The sequence below is a fragment of the Glandiceps talaboti genome, chromosome 7 (assembly GCF_964340395.1).
Source record: "Glandiceps talaboti chromosome 7, keGlaTala1.1, whole genome shotgun sequence".
In the NCBI taxonomy this organism is placed as follows: Eukaryota; Metazoa; Hemichordata; class Enteropneusta; family Spengelidae; genus Glandiceps; species Glandiceps talaboti.
In genome coordinates, this window is record NC_135555.1 from 14,832,901 (window position 1) to 14,859,050 (window position 26,150).

At 33.9% G+C, this 26,150-nt stretch overlaps 1 protein-coding gene across 1 annotated transcript; it reads right to left on the reverse strand.

Annotated features, from left to right (window-relative positions):
• Positions 1-5,531: 5,531 nt before the first annotated feature.
• LOC144437834 (CMP-N-acetylneuraminate-beta-galactosamide-alpha-2,3-sialyltransferase 2-like) lies at positions 5,532-17,238 on the reverse strand. Its single transcript, XM_078126862.1, has 6 exons — positions 16,918-17,238; positions 13,724-13,917; positions 10,641-10,820; positions 9,734-9,779; positions 8,548-8,667; positions 5,532-6,219 (listed from the first exon to the last, which is right to left on the reverse strand). Exons 1-6 carry the CDS (start codon positions 17,224-17,226, stop codon positions 6,025-6,027), a joined length of 1,044 nt encoding a protein of 347 aa, XP_077982988.1. The 5' UTR covers positions 17,227-17,238; the 3' UTR covers positions 5,532-6,024.
• Between the last annotated feature and the right edge of the window lie 8,912 nt (positions 17,239-26,150).

Consider the following 26,150-nt stretch of genomic DNA (forward strand, 5'->3'; position numbering starts at 1 on the left):
ACATTATACATCAAATAGTCTGTAAGGCAAGCAGTGTTGGGGCGCCCTCACACATCGGTCACCGCCCACATCGAGAGGCCGGTGAGGGCAGAACGACACCACGTATTTTACAGTCAAAACATCAATATGCCAGGCATTGTCGTAATATCATTTGTGACTTCGAAAGTTTTAGTTGGTCTGAGCTCGTGATTAGGAGACAGCCAGTAGGGAATTGGTCGCGGAGAATTGAAGCAGCGATCAGACCAATATTTGATATGGAATTTGGAGACTTTATTACATAGATAGCAGGGAGCCAAGGCTTGGCTAGTTATACTTACGACGAAAGGAGAACGAACAAGCAAAAACAAAAAAACAAACAAACAAACAAACAAACAAACAACAACAACAACAACAACAACAACAACAACAACAACAACAACAACAACAACAAACATATCAGCACCCACAAAAATGACATACATACATGTACGGCAGAGTAATTACTAGTAAGATTACAATATTATCACCATGCGTAATCACCCTATATGATATCTCCCAGGCTTCTAGAGTTTATTTCTCGTAATTATTCTGTCGTACAAGTTTGTCATTTTTGTCAGTGTTGATATGTTTGTTGTTGTTTGATTATTTTTGTTTTGTCGTAAGCATGGCTAGCTAAGCCTGGGCTCCCCATGCATAGTCCTGCTTGCAGACTGTGCACGCGTTTCGCTCAACATCGAGAAGGGGCGACATACTCCGTACGCAAACAGGACTACCCTATATAGTTCGCCGAGGACCAGGGACCTTACGGTCCTGGACAATAGCGGCTAGGAGCTTACATAATTGCACACTAGCTGTTGCAACCTGACATTATTTGAACTTGAGCTCATCCATAAACGAACTGGTCGACTGCTCCTCGAAGTTCCCCGTGATACTAGTACGGGTTGGGTATATGAAAACTTGGGTTGGGTCAGCCCTCAAATTAGATGGAAGCGCCAACTGGCAACACTCGTCTACAAATCCGTAACAGGCAATGCACCTCGTTACCTCACTGAAATGTTCAATCTTTCCAACCAAATTCATCTTCATAACACAAGACAGGCCAGTAAAGGTAACATATACATCCCTACAGTTAAAACGGAATATGGGAAACTGGCATTTTACTATAGTGGTGCTGTTCTCTGGAACAATCTACCCCTATCCACACGATCAGCTCCGAACTCATCGATATTTAAAAGACATCTTAAGAATGTAGTTTGGTAATGTGGGTGGATATCTTTTAAAGTGCACTCTGCGTCTGTAACTTTTTGTCCTGGTTTGTCCCTTTTGTTTGTTTGTTTTCTGTGTACGTAATCTTGCAACAGGTTCCATTGGGAGAACAGTGCTAATGCACTGAAATGGTGTCTGTATATGAAAGATTAGTAAATAAAAAAAATAAAAAAAAATAAATCTCGAGTGATCAAAACGTATCAAAATTAAACTACTTGTACTCAGACTCTTTTCTCTTAACAATAATTACAATTACAATAAATACTGCATAATTATGAACACAAAATGACGTATACGAGCTTGCAACAGAGAATTGAGCAAATATGACATAAAACTGATCTTGAATTGTTGTATTTATACAGGCACGCCAATTTTCATTTCTTGAATAAGGGTAACGCGAGACGATTTGACGCGGGAATATATAAAGACACGACAGCATTTTCAAATTTCAACCATCTTTATTTCAAATTATAAAGTGTCAAGATTTCGACAAATGCTGTGATTTAAAATCTGAAATTGACTTTAAAAGTGCACACTTGGCAAGTCATCAGGTAAGGAGGTATTGAACATGGCACAAATGGCGCTGTAGAACAAGTCACTTCACTAGTCTCGGTTACCCAGACTACTCTCTGTGGCCCCCAGCAGAGAGTCTGGGGGTATCCACAATGTCAGTGGATGTTACAAGATTGCTGCACAGAGAAGCAGACCCACAATGTGACCTCTGTAGTAAAACCTAATGGTAGCAACTCCTCCTAAGAATATTTTGGTTAATCTCCTCATAAAGGCGATTTTCACAAAGTTTGTACCATGATTTCTATTAAAATATAAGTCAATGGAAATGAAAATTTGGAGTCATTTCCATCCAATCAGCAACTGCCACATATCAAAACGGCGGCCATGCTGCTGGGCGGCAATGTAATACCCCAGACTCTCGCTAGGCAGAGGAGTCTGGGTAACTGAGACTAGTCATTTAACTAAAATCAATCAAGGCTGAGATACTAGACGAGGTAGTTAACATAGTTGTTAATATCATGGTTGCTACTGATATCACAACCTTTTGTTACCCAGTTGCTACATGTGTAGTCATGGTTACTATAACTTTTCGTAATCTATTGTAAAATGTATACTTTTTAGACATTATACCTATCTACTAAGTATTTGTAGTTGAAGTTTTTTTGACCAAAAAAACATAATTCAAAAAAAATATTGGATGCAAGGTTTTTGATTATTTGGCATCACTCTCTCATCCATTCAAACACCCAATGTATTCATCTCATAGTTTGGTTTACATCTTTTGATTAAAAAATAACCTTTCTTTTAAAAAAAACTTGATTTGGGTATTTTTATCTCACCATTTTATGGTTTAACAATCCTCAAACAAAGCACAGAAAAAAACCTACAAAGTTCTAGAGTGCCCACTATTATCGACTTTTAAGTCTATTTATTATTTAAATAAAAAAACCCAACATATTACAACCTAATTTGCATATCACACATGAATGGATGATGCTTCAACAAGACTCAAACCCAACCATGGCAGTTAACAAAGTGTTGTTTTTTTACTTTTTGCCCAAAACTGACACCTGATACCCAAAGGAACAGTCATACTACACATTAAAATAATAAAACAAAATTCACATACCCAAAGGAACAGCTATATTAAATTAAAGAACAATCTGCCCAGCAGTTTTTGACTTTATGCCTAAATTGTTCAACCTTAATTTACATGTCATTCATGGGTTAATTTTACACCTGGAAATTAGAAAAGTCGTTTACTCAATTAAACAATCTTTACAGTGATCCGATCATCATTTCAATATCTCAACTTGACACCCAAAATAATCAAATAGCACAAAATGAAAAAAAGTGTTTTCTGAATTTTATTTGTGAACACTAATACACACACATGCATGCACACAAGCAAGAAAGGTACACACAAACACACACACACAATGATACCTGTAGCACACTTTGAATATTGCTTCAGTTAAATTTTCTAAAAATTGCAAGTTATGCAATTTAAATCTAATGGCATCATATCCAATATATAAACAGGCATTTGGAAATTCCATAAGGTTTTATATAAAAATATACTTTGCAACAGCACATTCAGGATCTAGGAAGGTAATAGTTTCACATAAACATGAGATAACTTTTCAAGGAAAAGGTGATTAAAATGCTGTTTGTTTTGCAAATGAAAATATCAATGGCAGGCAGTGTTCACTGTTGCCTTCAATGTCAGAATATTGAACACATTTTAAGGCAACAGACAGCACACAAAAACATGTTAAAGATTTCTATCTCACAAAAAAAAATGTCTGATTTTGACTGGTAACTTTTCCAATGATGGTGAAAGGTGAATTGCGAAAAACATTGCAAATCTTGTTGGTATTCTAAAAGAATAGAATCAAAATGTAAATTTTGGATAATAAATGCTGAAAATGTACTTCTATGGAAAGAAAATAGTTATAGATTTTGACCTGATGACATCTTGTTATTTTGATTCTTGTGCATCACCATAATAATAATGACATTTATAATATTTAAAAAAGTTAAAGTTAAAAATCTGAACATAGCATGTTTTTACACATTGTCAATTTGAGCCACAAATAGCCTCGTCTCTAATATTTCAAACTTTGTATACATAGAAAATGCTAAGTAGTTGTGGTCCCATGCACGAAAGAATGTCTTAGTTGGGTAAAGCGTACAATTGTCTTTAAGAGAACATATTGCATACTAAATGCTATTGTCAACTATATTTTTCAAGTGGTGCTGGACGCTTGTACCACATTTCTCGCCTATGCTAGCAAATATATGCATACTAAATGTTATCATCAAATATATTTTTCAAGTGGTGCTGGACACTTGTACCACATTTCTTTCCTATGCTAGCAAATATATGCATACTAAATGCTATCATCAACAATAATACTTTTCAAGTGGAGCTGGACACTTGTACCACATTTCTTTCCTATGCAGCAATGACATTTCTAAGGAGAATATATGTATACTAAACTTTATCCTCAAATATAATTTTCAAGACGTTCTAGTCATGTATACCATATACTTATTATTTCGTTCATATATAGCAATGAATTAATAATTACTGCATTGTTTTGGAAGCAGCTATTTGACCAGAAGTGAAGGCCTCAAAAGGTGAGCACTATATCCTCATTTAAAAAGATCACAATTTCAAAGTGTTTCACCACAAATATTAGCTGCATTTTCAACCAGCGATAACATTTTAGTATATTAAACATGCTTTTCAACTACGTAACTTTAACGAACACAGAAAGTTGTTTTAGCCACAATTTGTTGACGGCTTGATGTACTGCCATGTGATTTTAACCCTCACTTTATCCTCAGACCACTAATGTGGCCTGAGCTTTTTCTCAAGTGGGCTGCCCTCTTGTGATAGTTCTTTTGAATTGACTTCAAGGTAGGTTATAGCAGGAAAATAAAATACTGACAACGAGAGTGTCCCTCCACTATGTGAAAGTCCAAGTTTTCACTAGACAAACTAACAGACTGGGATAGATTGGGAATAACGATATGTTTGAGATATGTTGAAAAATATACAACTAGGTAGACAAAAATAAATATACACACAAAGAACAAAATCTGTGGGTAAACCCAGCTTAGCTTATTAGTAAATTTTGGGGGCTTGAAGCTTAAGGCACAAGTGCCGGTACATAAAGACACAGTATTTGCAGGAAGGAGAAATCACATTGTAGGGATAGTATAAAATGGTTTGGATGAAATACATAATATATAAATTGCAGTGTCTATGGCAAGAGTAACTTAGTTAGTAAATGTAACCTTATTACGATAAAATGTCCTCTGTCCAAAAAAAGTTGAAAAATAAATGAAAAAATAGGAAATAGTAACAATGGTTTCATGACATTGAATCTTTCAAACTTTTCCAATATCGAATATTATCAAAGATAGGTTTTCTTTCTGCATGTCTGTGTTTTACACATCACAATTCTGTCTGTACCTGCTACAATGGATTACATTTAAAACGAATCTGTGAATTAGCATCAAATTTTGATTCAATAAGCCTTCTACTTTCAACAATACACTCGCCAACCTTAAATAAATGTGCTGTTGATTGGAGTAGACAGAGAGATACACACTGATTATTCCTATAGCTCTCTTCCCTGCTGCGTATCTATGTTTTGAAAAAAAAAATATTCAACACTGACACAGACTGGACTTTAAGTACTGCTTTTAAATACAGTTTAGATGTAACTTTTTAACTATCAGGCCGCTGGAATGTAGCAAGGTTTTCCTGGTTTTTTTTTTAATTCAACTTACAATTTCCTTTACTACTTGTTCATTATTAACACTTGATGGCAGTAGAGATACTGCAAGGTGTAAAAGAAAATTGTGTGGTTCCGATTACATTCAATTTTAAAATAGGTGGGTAGGTAGATTTTTTACTTTATTTTTTTTTTTTTTTCATGTGTGAGTGTCTAGTTCAGGTTTTCCATTGTTTTTCAAATGGTCTCTGTGTTGTTTATTTCTTCCTATCAGATGTACAGCCATTACAGATTGGAAGAATAGTTTTATATTGTCTTTTTAAGTTGATGTCAGTTTCCGCACCCACTATTTCTTGCGAGACTTCATGATTTTCGCGATTTTATTTATTTTTTCTCGAATACATAAAAAAAGTTTAAGATCGGCATGAAAAACTAGGTGGGGTCAGATAACCAGAAACAAACAACTCTTTTTATTTGGTCTAAGGCACTATATTATACCAGTAAATGTGCTCCTTTGTTATCCCCTTGATCCTCTAAACACTGTAATTTTTCCAATTTCTTCAAGTCTTTTGATAACTCCTGCTTCAAATTCACCATCATGGACACCGCTGATTCTGAAAGCACTCTTCTGTTCGTCCTGTGGTGACACTGGTTTGTTGTAGTAGTGGTCCCAATTACCCATAGTGGTGGCTCCATAACCAAACACATTTACCTGGAAAAAAAAGCAGCAAAGAAATGGCACTGAAATAATGAACCTAACAATATCACTTCTTATCTTATGTCACATGACAAGGAGTGCTAATAACCAGATTAGATCTGAGTGCCATATTATTTCCATATAATATTCATACCCATTTCACTTGAAATGAGCATGCCTTTGTTGGGAAACTGACGACACAGACAGACATACCCTAACAGGAGGTAAAAAAGCAGTAGATCTGCCCATTCAAATGTCAAACCTTAATGTGCATACTAAAGCTTTCAGCATTTACATTGTGACATAATTATGAGCAATTTTGTAGTTTTTACAAATAAGATGCAATAAAAAAATGTCTATAAATGGAGAGCACTCCACCACTTCATCCGAGGGATAGGCAATTACTTAATTATGCAAACCCCAGGAAAATGAATTGTACTGTTACCATGGCAACTGTAACAGATCACTGCTTTTAAAACTAGTTAAAGAATGAAATATGATATTATCTACTATTATTATTTTATGGCCAAACAAGCTAAACCGGATGATGGATGATAGGAGTATTTAAAGTGGTAATGTTATCAATTAATTATTACCTAGTCATTTCAATATACGACATTTTCAAATTCTCACTCAGACAAACTCCTCTTGGAAGAGTCAATATTTAATATCCATGATACACGTATATCATAAATCATAGACAATTGTAAATTATTCTCAAATAGCAAATAATGGTAATTTTGAAAATACCTTTATTAACCACTGTTGCAAGCGAAACATGTGGCAAGTATTAGCTGACAGACATACATACAGACAGATAGACACGTTTACTGGTATACGATCTAACTAGCTTACCTACTGTATTCTAGACTGACTAAGTAGAACAGGCTGGGGAGAGTGGAATAGAAATATAATTTTACAAAGGAAACATTACAAAAACTACGAAAATTAAATCAATAAAAGTAAACATACATACACACATACATGTACATACATACATACATACATACGTACATACATACATACATACATCATACATACATACACACATATACACATGCATACATACATACATACATACATACATACATACATGTACATACATACATGCACCATGTATATTACATATTACAGTTTCAATATTATATAATATTATCTTAATTTCTATTTTGATTTGGAATTTATTTTTACTTTTTGTGCTGTTTTTTCCTCTAGTTTTAAATACAATCCTTGGTGCAAACAGTTAATAGCAAACTACAGTCACTATAGACTGTAAAGCATTATATATAGTAAATAGCTTCATTAACTATAGTTGCCTACAGTTTATATACATCCCTTCCAAAATCAGTGAAAAAGATCAGTTTACCTGTACAATTCATTGGTCAGGCAAATACTTACTTTTAATGAAAGATAAAGTATACTTTAAATTTTCCAGTCACAATGTGACAACCAATCTAAACATGTGGTGAATTGCCTATTGACAGTAGTATCTACAGTGTACCTACAGCAATGGCAAACTGAATGTGGTATTTGCTCTGTAAATGTAGGCACCTTTTATGTCTATATGAACAAAGAAACTGCCTTCATATTAATGATTACTGTTGACTGTGGAAAACACCCTAATTATGACTTTTTTTATCTGTACATGTACGTACTGGGGTATGCCATCAATGTCAACCAGACAGCATTTAATCAGGTAGCAATATTCAGCCTTAGATAATTACTGGGAGATTACTAACTTAGCTGTGACATTTAGTCCTCAAGGAATGTATTTGCCAAGTAACAGTTCATGGTTTCAACTATTACATCCACTGAAATGATGGTGCCATTAACATTAAAATACTGCTGGTTATGAACAACAATTATCTCAGTTTAATTGCCTGTGCTGTATGATTCACTATACGAAAAGTCAAATTTACCCACCTTTACCCAACCTTTACCCTAGGTGAGACGCACCTAACCACCATCTCTGTCCAGGGGTAGTACGAGACGAAGTACCACTTTTGACTGTCTACAACCCCCAGGTGAGAGATCACCGGGGGTAAATTAAGTCAAAGGTGGTACTTCGTCTCATACTACCCACATTTACACATCCTCTGCCCAAGATTTACCCCGGTGGAAAGATAATGGTCAAATATGACTTTTCGTATAGTGATTATTCACACTAAAAACATAACTCAACAGGATGTACTAAATAATCAACAATAAACATTGAAGGAATTGTGGTTTCTTTGTTTTTGTACGCATAAAATTTGTCTACATGTATGTCTACAAACCTAACACCATGCTTAGCTAGCTTGCTACGGCTGTATTAGATTTGTAATGTTCTAGATTTAAACTCACCTGGTCACAAATATTCATGGCAAACATGAGTACCAACATACCAGTTGATGGATATCTACCATGTAGTTCTGTCCAGAAGTTATGAATGTGGTTCATCAATGCAGGGTTGTACACCTGGATCTGGACAGGATAAAAAAAAAAAGACAAGAACAAATTATCATTTGTCTTCATTCTTACTCATTAAGTCTCTTATAGTATTTCCATAAATAATATATTGTGGTTGAATCTCTAAGTCTTCTTCCATTGATAGGAGGGTGTACAATAATCTGTATTTTCCATTTCCTCATCCTTGTTAAAGTGACCATATGGATGACAAATGAATACCTATCTTGAACTTTTAATTTATAAACCAACTCTACTGTGTTTATGTACTTGTGATACAACATATGCAGAGTCCTTGTTTAACGTTTGTGATGCAATAATTTGTAAAATATCAACAAATGTGTAAGACGTTTGTTGTTGTATTTACCATTACAATCTTTTAAATCTTTTTGTAATGTATTTTTTATTAGAGCTACAAACAAGCACTTGGTCAATGCCATTTCACAATATTTTTCAAGAAGGTAAATACAGTAGAGCTGTCTTAAGAGCTAAAAATTCAGACTAAATACCTAGTAGTCATCTATATGGCCACTTTAAAAAGTGGGTGTTGTTCCCGTGGTCACATGACACCTCTACTTCATTGAACCATATACAATACAAGCCGAAGCAGGTGGAGTGTTTCAGCCAAAACATAGTAACTAAATTATTTTGTATTAGATTTTTTTTTTAATTTAGATTTTAATTTAGATTTTGATTTAGTATTAGATTTTTAATTTCAATTTAAAACTACAGTAATACATGATTTCAGAGCAAGGAAACAAATTTTTGATGCACAATGTAAAAAGGTTCTTTAGTCTCGTACATTCCATATATATGTCCTAGCATTTTTCTTTCAAATCACCCGCATAAAAATTTGGCAGGTACTTTTGCTCCCAAAAATGAAGAATAAGAAACAGTTTTCTTTAGGTCTTATGCTATAAAGCTGAAAACTTGGGTTTTTACTACAGTATCAAAACCGCATTCTCACAAGCACAAGTTTATGCTGAAGCCTCTTGGCGGGTATGTTTTGGATGCCACCATCAAGATGCCTGTGGTTTATGACATTGTCAGGGACATTGCAAAAATGTGATATGACATAACTTACCTTTGAAGAGTTAGCGTGTATGAATTTTTTTACCGTTATATAAGTTCTAGAAAAAAAAGTAAAGAGATAATAAACAAAAACAATCATTTGACAACCCCCCCCCTGTTTAAAGGGTTTTTTAAAATTCTACATCCTCTTAGTTATTGAGAAAAATTTGACATTAATGAAATGTTTTGACAGAGTTTTCAAGCAATGTCAAAAGAAGACAGCAAACTACTAATTCAAGGGCAACTATTCCTAAATGCTAGGTTTCTAATCAAGTAAAACACAGAAGAAACCCCCCCCCCCCCCCCCCCAAAAAAAAAAAAAAAAAAAAAAAAAATCTACATGAGTGTGTGCATATTGGTGATGCTTCAATAGGCGATTGCACACTGCAAACAGGAAATTGAGAATACAGCGCCCTCACTCAAATTGGGGGTATCATCACCACAGTGTACTGTTTTTTAAGAGCTTTGTCCCTTGGTTTTCTGTAGAAGTGTAAATCAGGGATGTTTTCTGTATTGTTCAGACATCGAGGAAAGTAGCAGTGCTGTATGATTAACCGGGTAACCTATACCATGTATACCCCCTAGGTACACACAGACAGGAAGCAGAGAGCCACCATGGCAAATTTTTGGAAAGGCCTATTCATAATGATCATACTTTTCGCAGTTAGGTTGCCTTACAGGTCAGACTGAAATATGTGACATATTACAGGCCTTGAATTTTAGCGATAAACAATAATTTTTGCCCTGATACAGACTTGAAGTGTTGCAAATTACACATACTGGTAAAATTGTAATTTTTTTTTAGATCTAACCATAGAGGTCATTATATTTTTTTAAAAATTAGGGGTAAAACACAGAAATAAAACAGCCTGCCCTGAAATATGAGATAAAGAAAATATGTAAATTTATAGAATGTTTACCTTTCAATATTGCCTATAGTAAGAGCACTGATCAGCCACTCTATGTCAAGAGATTTAAAGGCTGTCAAGATAAACCTAGTTTCTCCTTTGACTTCAATGTAACTTTCTGGATACATAAAACGGTGAGTTGTTCGGCTTCCGACATCCTTTTCAAAACCTTCAGTTCTTGCCACATTGATTCTGAAGAAAAAAGAATAAAACTATGAAACATATTTAGTCCTAATTTGCCTTTGTGTGTGGAAATCTAAGGCAAGATCGCACAATGTCACACAAGCGAACTTAAAAAAACGGCAAGGAGTCTGCAGGCATCAATTATGCAATTGCTGAACTTCAGTTTTGTACTTCTTATTAAATTGAGAAAACTTTCACGCCTTCATGGGTGCTGTATTTACTACTGAGACTTTGAGAAAAATTTACTTCTAATGTGAGATACAGTGCTGGGTTTCCGGTAGTATTCAATGTGTTTTCTACCGTATGTGACAGTAGAGGTGTGACTGCTACAATTGTCATCATGGTTTACATCATAAATGCGTCAATATTGCACTGTGAACATTCTTTTATTAAGCATATGTGACACTGTGTGATCATATGTAAACTTTTGCCTCTGTAAACGTTTGCCATAAGAGAAGGTTGACAAGCACCCCCCACCCCCCCCACCCCGATTGCCTTATTTGATCATAATCTGTGACAATTCAAAAATAAAAATCAGGGTTCTCCACAATTTTGTAAAATGAAGGGGTAATCTCATTTACATATTAATTTGCATATCATTAGCATATTTCTAGATCATAACATTTGACAATGAAAAAAATGTTTTTAACACCAAAAAAGGCTTAAGTTCCTATTTTTGGCAATGATCCATTTAGCAAATCAGAAATTATTTCAGTTAAAAAATTTCATACCTTAATAATAGCTGAATTGATTAATTCAACATGGTAAAAACAGAGGGGCAGCCAACACAAATAAAGGGGTGGCCCCCACAAACAGAGGGGAGGTGCACCCCTCAAAAACACCTCATGCAGAACACTGTACATGTTTATTTTTAAAATGTATGTTCATTGTACTTCATATTCTCTGGACAATTTTTTCAACACAATATGTTGAAAAGTGTCATTTCCTACATGAAATAAATTTATCGAAATTTTTATCAGATAACATGCATTACACCTTCCGCAACATGTTAAGTTAAAGGATTTTGAACAAGAAATATGGTATTTATACCCAGGTTGTTCGATGTATAGTTCAGTATATAGTTCTAAAAATATGACTCAAAACATTTAAATATCACCATTTTCCTTGATTTTTCATAAATTATGCTTGTGGAGGTGTAATTTTATTATTCTCCAATATTTTTCCTTTCCACTTGTCGTGACAAGGCCCCTTAGTTCACTCGTATTTTCCATGGCTGAACAAAGAAAAATGCCTGGGATTACTAACTAAAACTGAAATTTTTATGAATATATCTTGAAAGGGAAGTTATCACTCCTACGCTGTTTGCATTAAAACTTAAAAGGTTTTATTTGAACAGTTGCAACAAAAACAGCTGACTGTAGCAGATCAAACCATAAAGTACATGTACTGAAATAATTTTGTTTTCTATTTCACATGCTTGCATGGTAACACAGAATTATAAGGTACTACTATGAGGCTCTAGAGTACACTTTACATGGATTGAACTAATACCCTCTATTCTATCAGACACTATAAAAGTGTCAATACTGAACAGATGGTCACGAGAGACAGACTGAGGTTGACCGCTTGACAATAACAGTCCCTGCACTGCAGTAAAAACACCCAACAATTATTTCTTTCATACATTGTATCTGTCTATACCAATCTGGTTAAAATCCGGCTAGATTTCCTTTCCTTCATTCTATATTTTCATTTGGTGCTCACCTTGATTTTCCTACGTCTGACCTAACATCTCAATTCAAATCTTGAGGCCACGACAATGAAGAAAGACACTTTTGATTTTATGTTTTTATTCTTATTAAGAGTGTGAAGCAGGGAAGCTGGTGATATAATGTTAGTCCTGATTGATTAATAAAAACTGTGAGATTTGCATACTAATGTCAGATTAACGTAATCAGTCTGTCATGTTAAGGATGCGAGGTGAGATGTGAAGAAGCGATCAACTCTCGTTTTAAACTAGAAAATAAAAAACAAACGACGGTATATGAAGGAAATATGGTGAATACATGTAAATGAAATTTTTTCATCAGATTATAGGGAGAGGCGGTCAACTCAAAGAAAAAAACAAACAACAATATACAAAAGAAGTAAAAATACATAAAAATAATCTACCCATATTCCAACGTGAGATTAACCCGTTTACATAGTTATCTGTGTTTCTGCTTTGCGGTCTCAGAAATAGCTTGGCATGCTAGTTGAAGTAGCCATATGGATGAGAATTTGGAATTTATTTTGGATTTTTTTATTTATAGAAGAAAGTTATCAATATCATCGCTTCCAACTTGAAAAAACAAAGTTTGTGTTTGTAACTCAATACATTGATGAAAGCTAATATATGTGTAAAAAGTTTGTTATTGACATTTTATGCATTTATTAATCATTTGCAATTCATTAACTTACAAAGACTTTGTCTATGCTGTTTAATATTGATTTTTCAAGTAGGAAGCATGAAAACATTGTTCTATAAATTAAAAATCTAAAATAAATTCCAAATCCTCATTCATATGGCCACTTTATGGCAAATAATTAATTTAACACCCCCCCCATCCCCCCGGCAGTAATCAGCATGTCCGTCTGTAGATATTTACATAATATTCACAATATGTAAAACTATGTTGTTCTTGTGCTCATCTCAGTGAGGGCGAATTTACATATTGACTACACATTTGAATATGAATAAGACTGATATATGTTATCACTCCTCATTGCAACCAATCAGTTTGAGTGCATGTTTTCAACCAATCAGAATACATTTTAAAAAAGACTAATCACTTGCCATTGCTATCAATACAATTGGTTTGTGAGTCAGAGAAGCAAAAAACACAGATCACATGTAAAGTGGCTAACGCAAACATTACATTTTGATCAGATTGTGTTATACATGTACCTACCTCATTACATATTCGTGCTCATCAATAAATTTTCCATATGCACTTTGCCTCAAGTTTCCAGAGTTTCCTACTACAGCACAACGTAAACACCTGTTTGGATCGCCGACACTGTATGGATTGTCATCGGGAATGATTTGAAATAGGGTATCCAATCTTGCCTGCAACTTCTCAGGATCATTACTATGTTGTATTCTCTGAAACCAAATTTGATAAATGTACATTATTGCATAATACGTAGCAGTCATCACTTGCACTCTGCTTAAGATCCGATGTAGTGGGCACGTCGCGATTTCTTTGGCTGCTACGTTTACTGTCGTTTATTCTTTTGTGAGCGCTTGTTACATATATCTGAAACAATACCATAGGTTTTCCCAAGCCACATGAGAGCGCTGAGTGAATTCACTCAACCAATGAAAACGTGTAATATGCCGAAAACATACGGGTACAGTACTTCAGAGTGCTCTGTTACGAAAAGAGCACGAGCACAGAGTGCATACAACGATGTTATCATTACTGTTTGGTGGTGCTCTTTCTTTCAGAATGTTGAACGTTGAGCGTTATATTGTAAGACGGATTCAGATTGGCTACTTGTAAATACGAGATTGTGATTACTTGCTACTTAAGTGAGAGTTGCACTGTGGTGCAATACAGAAAACATTATTGCATACCTATATGCAAATTATATGCAAATGAGCAAGTGATTGCTCCTGACTCACAAAGTTGTGTGGTCGCATGTATGATTATTATGGAAATTAATAAGTAATCCTCTTTCTCCCTAGGGGGGTATTTGTTTGTACACTACAAGCTGAGCGAGGGTGCTGTCTTCTCAATTTCTTGTTTTGAATAAAACATTACTATATTACATACATGTAACGATAACACAGCCCACCATTCACCTTGTGACATTGTACAGTAGCATATACATAACAGAACCCCCATGATTCATGAAAGCAAGCGGGTATACTCCAAAACTTTGCGCTCATGCTTGCAGAGTTTTCTGCTTCACTTTTACTTGCTACGCTTGTACAATAGGCCATTGCAGACTGCAAACAAGAAATTGAGAAGACAGCGCCCTCGCTCAAATTGGGGGTATCATGACTTCATAGGTTCCAAAATCTTCTCAAAAACATATATAGTACTTTTTGTATTATTCCAACTGAGGGTGGGGAATATTCACAGAATTATGCTATTATCAAAATTCTATATATTCACAAGTAAGTAAGGACAGCTGTTACTGTGTAATGTTTACCTGGTTGGTTGTGTTAATATTTGCATTGACTAAATTGTATTTTTATGGGTTCATTTATGACATCACCTGTAGTACAGCTTAATTCTATACATGTATAGCTAACTTCTATACATGTACATTTACGTAATAAGTTTTTAAGAAAGCTGGTTTAACAACAAGCATATTAAACATGATGCACATGATTTGATTGGTTGAATAATGAAGTTATTTGCAACATGGTTAGCCCTCGCAATCTCTGTATTGTGGTTTAACGTGTCATTAACCCCGACAACATTCCAATTTCTGTCGTAATTTACACTAGAGCATCATTCCAACATGTTCACAAGCAATGTTTATCACTTAAGTTTACTTCACTCTGGGGATCAAAAGTTTCTTCCTTTGATCATGGACTGTTTCCGCCAAGAAACAGAAGAAAATTTAGTCTAGTTCCTATACAATACGAGTTACTATTCGGATTACATCCACTCTCATGTAAAGTCAACGTCAAAATGTTTACCGTTAATCATACTAAACCCATGCTTGGCTACATGTAAGGATAAACGGTGCATGTCATTGGTAATTATCCATCAAAAATTGACAGGCAGTTGTAATTTGTTACTTTCTTCAGATAATTGCTCATTAACTCCTTCAATACTGAAAACATTTCGGCCAAAATTATTTGAACAAAATTCTTGTTTTATGCAAGTTTTTGGCATATATCAACTTCATTTTAGACTGGAATTAAAGAAATGTTACTTCCTAATAAAGTAATATTATTGTAATTATGAAAATATTCATATAAATTGGGTCCCCATATTCCTTAAAATTTGTCTCTAGTCATGAAAGGGTTAATAATAATATGCAATTAGTGCAGCTGTTTTGACTATCACAGGAATTAAGCACCTCCAGTCTGAAACTAAAATCACGAGGGGATGTGATACACTGTAACTTCATCATGTTTATATGAATGCTGTCGGGGGTAGCACAGATTTCTGTGCTAGAGTAACGACTTTGACTAAACGAGAGAGTGGATGTAATCAAAACTCACATCGTATAGGAACTACATGTAGACTAGTAAAATTAGAAACTGACACATGTTGAATTGATATTCGTTTATTAAGATTAATCTTATGCGCAAAGGTCAATTCTGAATAGAAGAAAATATTGCAAGTGAATCGATATTGTTTGTTACAGCTTAAAGCTTGCATCTACATGTAACTTCTCTAACCATTGTAATTCAAGTCACTTTAATACTAAATATTTCTGAATCAGGGGATCTGCAATAGCATGTGTGACCACTAATTGCAAATACCTTGGAATTATGCAAATTAAACAAAGTTCTTATTAATGTGTTGAACAGATGTGTATAATTGGTATTGATACATTTATGTGAACGATGACAATTCTAACTTTACATAATTTTTCTTATCTAATTTGTCACAATAGGGAGACTACCTACAGATGTGAAGTACACTTTACAATGTATAAATTATCTGTTAGTTATTAAACTCTATCCATCATGCGTTGACAATATGCATGGAATTGACTGATACTGTGTGATATTTAGTTATGCAGCTGTAACAACCATTAGACTACATTTATAATTTTTTCAACATACATGTACAATTAACCATGAGTGAAGGGTCAATTTTAGACTGACTGTAAATTAAAAATTTTTAAAGGTAGATCTTTTATGACCACAAAATTTTGCTGTTTTACTGTTTATTCTCAAGACTTATCTTTATGACATGCTGAGCCTTATTTACTGCTTGTATGTACAAGAAGACTATTTTCATGTTGTTTTTTTTCTCCAGCAGAAAAATGAAAGTTAATCATCAATGAGAATTTCCACGTATTGTATACTTTAATATGCAAATTCATGGTATATACTCTCTTTCTCTGCAACGCATGCCTAGGGGGAGGGTTTACTGAGTTCACTTGATGAGAAGATTGACTTTCTACTTACCAGCCACCATCTTTCAACATCGGTTTTCAGTATTTTATTCTGCCTTGTCCACACTGGAGAGATGCTTGCATCATACCTGTCATCAAACCATTCTGATAGACCTCGGGTCCACACTGCAGATTTGTTGCACCCAACTTTAGTCCAAGTCTGTGTGGAACTCCTTATTTGGTCACTGACGTCTCCGTATTGTTGCTTTAAATGGACTTGTGGCATGAGAGTGTACACAGAAAACTTAAAGAAGAACGGTATCAATGTCAGAATGAGGCATGTTAACAGGCCAAAGACTAGAAGTCTTTTTGACACAAACATAGTGAGTTTTGTCTGACGTGGTAATCCGATAACATCTACAATGTACATGTACGACAGTTAACAATCATGAAGTATTTCACAGTGGTCGAGTTAACTGCCTTTCCATTCACTGAGGGTAAACTGAACAGTGCTGCCTTCACATGTTACATCCATAAATAGCTCCACCTACGAGTCTGTCATATCCATCAATAGCTCCGCCTACAAATCCAACATATCAACACACCAGCAAAGCCCCCATATGTTTGCCTATCAATTGTTTCCTAAATGCACCCTTTTTTGTTTGACGACGGACTTAAAATGACCACAGATTCAACAGATTTTTATGACATCAATTAGAAAATCTCAAAGGCAATGACAAAAACATGTCATATGAATAAAAAATTAAGATAAAACTAAACCAACACTCAAAATATCATTGTATGAAAATTGAAATCCATATTTAGGAAAAAACAACTTTCATGTCAGTATCGCACACAAAATAAAAGGTAAACAGTAATCAACAAATTTGATGAAATATTAATATATTATTGCAAAATGGTACTACAATTTTTTAAAAATTATTTTTGAAATATTAGTCAAGTGATTTCGATGGAAACATTATCTTGTATACAATTTAGTAAGTAATAACTTGAGTAGCAAATACTTTCAAAAATGCTATGAATATGATGTCAAGAGTGTAAATAATGAAGATATTGGCAAAAAATTAACATGCAGGTAGATACAGGTTGTTTTCACAACAAAAATGAATAACTTTTGGGTGAAAATTTTAAATGTAATTTTTTCAAATACAAAATCAAAAGTTCTTGACAGATATTTGACAATTGTTAATGTGATGTTATCACTTATTAGGCAAACACTGAGGCAGTTTTGTTTCACTGAATGGTCATGTAGTTCTGGATGGATTGGCCTGCTAGACTACAGAGGAGTTTTTTTATTGCAAGGGGTCTTCCAAATCTAGCCTACTGTCCCTCACGTAAGAAGAGCTGCACCTGTAACAAAAAAAATAAAAAAATATTAGAAAAGATGAAGAATAGACAAAATAATGAAAGTATTTTTATTTTTCATGATTTTAGCTATGTCTGTCTGTCTGTCTATCTATCTACCTGTCTATCTATTAATCACACAATCTTTCAATCAATCTACCTACAAAATGTATCTATCATCTATCTATTCATCTATCTACATGTATCTATCTATCTATCTATCTATCTATCTATCTATCTATCTATCTATCTATCTATCTATCTATCTATCTATCTATCTACATGTATGTATGTATGTATGTATGTATGTATGTATGTATGTATGTATGTATGTACAATGTATGTATGTATGTATGTATGTATGTATGTATGTATGTATGTATGTATGTACCTATCTATTCATTAAATCTATCCATCTACTTACCTACCTACTCATCCACCCACCCGCCCACCGGCCCACCCACCTACCTACCTACCTATTCTCTACCTATTTATGTTGTATTTGTATATATTGGTCAATCTTTTATCAGCATTCAACAAATTCATAATTTGTTGACAAATAAGTAAATGAATGAATAAATAATCAAATACATAGCTTTAAAAATAACTAAAAAATAAATAAATGGCATTTACATTTGTACCTGTTTCATGACTGTTTAAATACACACTGACACCAAGCCAGTGTACAGAATACCATCAACAATCACTAGAGGTTAATAACATCAAATAATCAGAACTACTGCTTCATGTCATGGTTTGGTGTGTTTTTCAAAGGGCAAATATTGACCAAAATAGCTAAAAAAAGCAAATATTTATCAACAATGCCAGTGTATTTGTATTTTAATTTGGGGACAAAATAAGGCCAGATTAAAAAAATTATGTGTTTCTGATAACCTGACCCACCCAAGTTTAAGTCCGCCAACCCTAAACATTTTTTGCATATAGAAAACTAAAATGGTAACAATTTACTTCACCAGTATTTCCTTGAAAACCTTCATGCTTTTGCCTCATCTGAGGTCCCTTTTAATAAAATCATATTCCAGAGAGAAACCAGGTCTTTTTAGACTCTATAACAGTACAGAGTGACAGTCTGCACAACATGTTCGTCTACTTAACTTATAATTGTCGTCATTTACATCTTTTACAACTCATCAAACTCTCATGGAAGTATTGTGACCAACAAGTATCTTATCTTGGGCTTGCAGTAACTGTTAAAAATTTAAGGTAAAATAAAATGAAATTCTGACCTACCCACCCTATTTTCTGAAGTCGTGTTTTGGAAACAAACATGTTTTTTTTTTTTTTTTTTTTTAATTTTGCCTAATATATACATTTCTTCATATTTTTCTGAATTTAGAAATAATTATCATTGGAAGTTGGTATTTTAAAAGAATTTATTCAACTTGTAGTTACATTGTAAATGTCAAATAACAGCAATAGTTTCTTGAAATAAAATATTGCAATACAACAATGTCAGCTGGTACAAAATATAATGTGAATTTTGAAATAAGTGTGTTTTTCACAGTGCAAATACTTATAACCGACAGATGGCCTCACTGTTCAGTCCAATTTGACTCCTGGTGATATTCTTTACGTGCATTATTTAACCAGCTTTTAAACGAACATTTAGTATTGTTCATTGACAGCAAAATTCAATAGATATTTCCTTGTTTTCAAACCTGGGTAATAACTAACACCCTGCCCACACTCCACAATTTTTTTAATAGCAGTCTGCATTATATCATTTCACTAAATCCCGACTAAATAGCTTGGCAAACAGCCATTCAAATAGCGATCTATTATTAGTTGACAAGTTTGTACCTGAATCACTGTACATGTACATATGCAACTGTTAAAACTGTACTGGCTACACATAAAACTGAGACATTTTTTTGAAACAATTTTTTTTTCTTGGTAAAACTGTATAATGACTTACATGTATTCATGATATCATAAACCCTGCACAGTCTAGTCACAATTATTTGTGTAATCTATACACACAGTATGATACTACAAAATATATCCACTGGCATTCAAATCAATTTTGGGGTCCACACCCAAAAATCAGCACCTCAATGAATCACAGTTTCAATATATACAAATGTACATTTAGTAATACTCATAGATAAAATAGACCTCTAATTTTTATAAAATGTACAGTTTCTGGTTATTGGTATTTTAACAATTTTCAGTGACTACATATTGTTGGTTGTCTGATTGAAAAAAAACATAACACCTCAGTTACAGCTAGTGAAGCTACAATATCAAGGAAGTTTTACATTTGGTACATCATACATGTACATGTACTGTCAGATCTCCATAGTGATCAATCAAGCTAATTACAATGGTTGATACAAACCAACATTGGAAAACCTGTAATGATTTTGAGAAATTTGTAATGCTGAAAATGATAAAAAAAACCAGAAAAATTACAGCTATTTTAATGGTACCATAATACTGCCATTTTGTCATTTTTAGTCAATACACATGTACATCATGTACATGTATGATTGGAACAATTCCTCAGTGTCATAACTTATCAGAAACAGGTCTCCCCTTAACAACATAACTGACCACGCAGCACTTACAATGTAGTTAACATGTCTGCAGTCATATGAGACAATTGCAAACAAGGCTTCATAGAAGAAACGTTCCCCCTTCACCCCTCAAATACATTACTTCTACGCGATTGAATGGAGACATGATTTGAAAAAAATTGGTGGCAACAAATAAATACTACAAAGTGTCTATGATAATGTAGGAACATGCTGAATTTTGGAGATTGAACCTGAAGATCCAGGTCAAGGCCAAAGGCTAATGTCTCAATAGAAAGTTTAAACTTTAGACACTTGAATGGAGTCTCTATGTATTGCAATTCTTGAGCTATGAAGTAAATATTGACTTTAAGCTACAAATATGGCCACCATTCGGACAAATATCCATACATCAAAAAACAAAGTGACATCCATATGTCCCATATGATATTTCACCTTTGTGCCAGGTTGGAATGAAATCAGATATTGCATGTCTGAGAAATGACATATTACGGACACATGGATGGATGGGTGGACAGAACCAATTGTAGTAGTCCCCTTCGGCTGACTATAATTCCATTTTTGTAAATATCGATATCCAGCTGTGTATAGAACTTTTGTAAAGGGAAATACCCCTACTTCTGATACTTACAATGTCATAATGACATGATTGTCTGCTGCCATGGTGATAACCTTTAAATTGTGCACCTCATGTCCCCTATTTCCACAGGTCACATCACACAAGGCTCTCAAGTGGTATACACCTATATTAATACCCTTAACCTTTCGCATGTTTGCATACTACTTACTAAACTATGCCTTTCATCTTTTGAATTCTCTAACAAAACATATGATTACGTTCTAGTATATATATCCTGAGGACGCGGGTGAGGCAGCAAGTATTTTCTTTTGACTTTTGTTCTGAAAATGTTTTTTTTTACAGTATGTTTTCAGGGCAAGTTATTACCTGTAGTTCACCAGGTCGAGGGAGAAGTTTTATATATATAAATGTTAAGCTGTGAATCTTTAGGTGTATTTACGTCAGTGCTTTCCTTCTTCTATGCTTTACGAGGAACAAGAAGTCACGAAATGAAAGTAAACCCCAAACTGTTAAAAAACGAAGCATTGCACTTATTACGGTTAGATTTTTCGTTATATCGGAATAGTTTTAGATTGAAATTTCCCTAAGCAACAATTTACTATTTAGTGAAAAGAAAATATATTTAAATATGAGAATTGTACTTACAAAATAGTACATTTTGTGCATGGAGACTTTCATTTTGTATGCTACCAAAATAAGTTGTAGTGATATCTGTGTCGAGTGTAATAAAAAAGTCTGTAATATCAAAGGATGACTTTCTTTGAAACCTTCCGGATAAATATAAGAAAATTCTAATTAATATCAAAATAATTTTGTTCTACTCATACTTCTTGTACAAATATACATTTTGTTCATTTTTTTGTTTGAGTCTGGTTTGTTTAGTGTTGGTGTGCAAAGTGTTTTTATTAAAATTTTTTTTTTTTTTCATTTTCAAATTCAGTTCTGCTGTATGAATCTCTAGCTCTACAGCAAAGGATGTGGCTATATCAAGGATGAAATAAAGGAAATTACTGCGTTATTAATTTTCTTGTTATATATAATGTATATGCCTGGATGGATGTTAGTTGCTGACAAAATAAACAGATGACTGAAGATGTATGTAGTTCATGGTTCTAATGACTGCATGATCATTGTGTTCAGTTGACAAGTGTGACGTGATGGATGACACTGGTTATATATACACTGCATAATTTATAAGTCACAGAAAAATATGTCAAAACTGATCCTAAATCGACACATAAAACACAGGCTTTTCTTAGGGGAATTTTCAGCTGAGTGAGTTGCGGACTCAGGAGGGTCTATGGTTGATGAGCAGTCCGCTATGAAAAGAAGGAAAAGTGCAGTGAAATGGAAAATCAAGTTCATTGAACCACATGTATAAGGTGAAAAAAATAGAACATGGTTGAGTTTTCAGAAGTTTACAAAGTCTAAAGCATGCATTTGTTAGACTGAAAGCCTCCTAATTACACCCATACAAAATGTTTCAATCCCCGAGGTCACTGCCCTTTTTATCACTACTTGTTTCATCAATAGCATTGATTTTACTTAGAACATCTAACAACTGAATATACATACATTACTTAACTGACAATAAAGTACTTTGAAATGCTGGACTCGTCATGTCAGAATTACCAGCAGTAGTACTGTACAAGTAACAAACTGTTGAACTGTGTTGGAGAGGCAACCAATATTATTATCCACTAGTATATTGAAAGTGCATATCTAGAGATCTGATTGGTCAAGACACATTAAATACAATCTATCTTTGTTAAAAGTAACACAGTTAGTATGCTTGCACTAATTGTGCGTATATATACAGTATATGATGTATGTCTATGTTACCAATGGTCAAACCCTGAATGAATTTTCATCCCAAGGAAAAGGTTTATCGCTAAATATACATGTACATATGAAGTCTAAACACACATTTCATTGTAGAACATCATAAAAAGTAAATCAACTATACAATTATTAAACTCGTTAATGTCAAAGCAGTTTTGTTGTTTGATTTATTGACATGTAAAGAAAAAACAACTTAAAAAGAGAGCAGGTTGACAACACTAAATGTTGAATGTTGTGGAAAGTTTCTCTTTAAATTTAATCACCACCTAATGGAGAAGTAATTGACAACTTAAACAAGTTTAATTACCATTAAATGGAGAAATGCACATCTTTAAAATGTCCTGAGGCAACTCCACAATCTCAGACTTCTCTAAATACGTTATGAAGATTGAGAAACACAAAAAGTTTTACTTTATGTATTTGGCCCTAGCTTTCAAATAAATGTATTTTACACGTGTGTTCTCTGTATGTACCTAAACTCTTAAAAAATATTTCATGAAAAACATTATTTTACTTATATACTTATAACATTGGCCTATTTCATTGAAGTGTTCTTTAATATATTTTATTTTATTACACTTATGTACTCAAATAGAATTGTCAAATTTCTATATGGTTTTAATAGAGTTTAATGTCTAACCTAAAAAAGAGATTAAATGCAGTTTGGGACGGAGGCTCAGTCTGGATTAGGAGTAAAAACAGTTGTCTGGCGCAGAGCTACGTGTATAGAAAAAATTGTTCCAGAACAATTGATGATTAATCCTATGTACAATGTAGACTTAGTCACTGAATTCCTCAGAAGAGATTATGCTGTCAAGAGGTATTTGAGACAAACAAACAGATTATAAGGTCATGACCCAAGTCTTTCTAAGGCGGTTGTGAAGTACAAAATTTAATGTGTGCTGTAAAATTGTGTCTACAGTCGTTTTTTTGCTAAAGTTGGGGAACACCGGTAACAGAAAGGAAGAAGGAAGTAAAATAGCCAGTGTTTTATACCCATAGAGTCTATAGTAATTTTATATGGGAACCCTGGTAAAATGACATGGGAATCAGGTAGATTTTTTACCTATTTACCACCCTCAGCAAACGTACGAGTGTATCAAAACTAAAATAGTAAAGGCGTAGAAATTACAATGTAATAGGATGATTTTTTTTTTTTTTTTTGGGGGGGGGCAATTAATAGCAGTTATGATTTGGTAGACAATGGACCACATTTTAGACAAGAAAAATCGAAAATAATGTAGAGTGGACCCTGTTTTATAAATGAAGTTCAGCTCAAAAAAAACCCCAAAAAACCCAAAAAACAAACCAGACCACATTCAGACCAAAGAGGTAGAAAACACACCCAAAACCACAGTGAAATATGTAGGAGAGTAGAGACCCCCTGACTTTGATGAACACCAGCATTATGGACATGTGCACACATAAATTGTACATGTTTGACCTATTTTGACACAAAGTAGCTGAAATAATATGTGTGTTTGTTTAAACTTCTTCACATTTGGAATAAGTAAATGAATGGGACAACTGGACTACCAGCAAGTATTTTCAAGGCCAATCTCAATATGCCTTTAAAAATGAACATGGCTGTCTCTATGAATGGCTTTTTTTTTTTGCAAAGGTTTTACTTCTAGTACCATGGTAACAGAAGGTGGATATCACACGCCGCCGTTAAAACTGACTGGAGAAAATTAATGGGGAATGTTCAAAATTCCATCAATGTGCATGTTGGTGGGGAACCTTGGTAAAATGACTATATATGAAACTCACAAGCACAATGTAGATTTTACCAGCTTTAAAGTCGACACATGCATATATACTCTTGACACATGAAACTTGGTGATCAGAAAGGATGTTCGTATCTGTGGATACCTTATCCCTATCTGAATTTAACTGGATATGTGCAAGAGCTTGTCATCTTAACTATAGTCTCACATCAAAAAATTTTACCAAAAAAGGTGGCAAAATGTATTAACCATACCTGTTGTTGCAATCCCCAGTATTCAAATATGTTCAGTGTATATTTACTCACATCCTCCAGTTTTATGACACATATCATGAATCATAGCAGTCACACAGTAGCAACTACAGTGGCTGGTTCAAGTATGTACTATACAGGTCAACAGTATTGCTTTATTAAGTACCAGTACTACTACATAACATTAATATATAGCACTGTCTCTATGCTAATATGGTACCACGTATAACAATACATGCATAATGTCTTTTTATATTCATATAATTTAAAATTGGTATTATATAATGTTATTACAATGTTTTTGTTAAAAGGTGGTAAGCAAGTAAATTCTTTACCAGAGTTGAACCCCACCAAAATTATGGTACAGTCATGTACTGGAAACTATCATGCCAGTTTTACCTTTTTCCTCCCTTTCTTTTACTAGGGTTCTCCAACCACAGCAAAACAACTGTACTAAAAGTATTATTATCCATTTTTGTAATTACATTACTTTTAAATGTATTACACAACCACACCTACATGTATAGCATCCTAATTGTACTGTTACTATGTTTCAAATTTTTTATTTTTTTTTCATTTGGTTGTGAAAGCTTGTTGGCACATGTATACTTTTTCAATATTTCACTTAAAACAAGTTACAGTATATACAATGTATGTTATTCTGTTCTATGATGTAATGCCTGTGGTATAATTGTAATATCCTTTTGGTGTATGCTAGTAGACTTTTTAAAATTGGCCTTGAAATAATTCTCCTAGCTTTGGGTTGTATAGTTGGTATATCTTTTTGTTTTCGTAGTTGGCACAATTCATTCATCCTTCACAATTCCACTGGTAACATGAATATCATTATTGTATCAAATGTCTACAATAGATATACATAGTACCTTTCATGATCACAAGGGCCGACACCAATTATAAGCCACTAAAGGCCTAAAAAAATAATTGTTTGGTTCCGGTTACCCGACCCCACCTAGTTTTTCACTGCC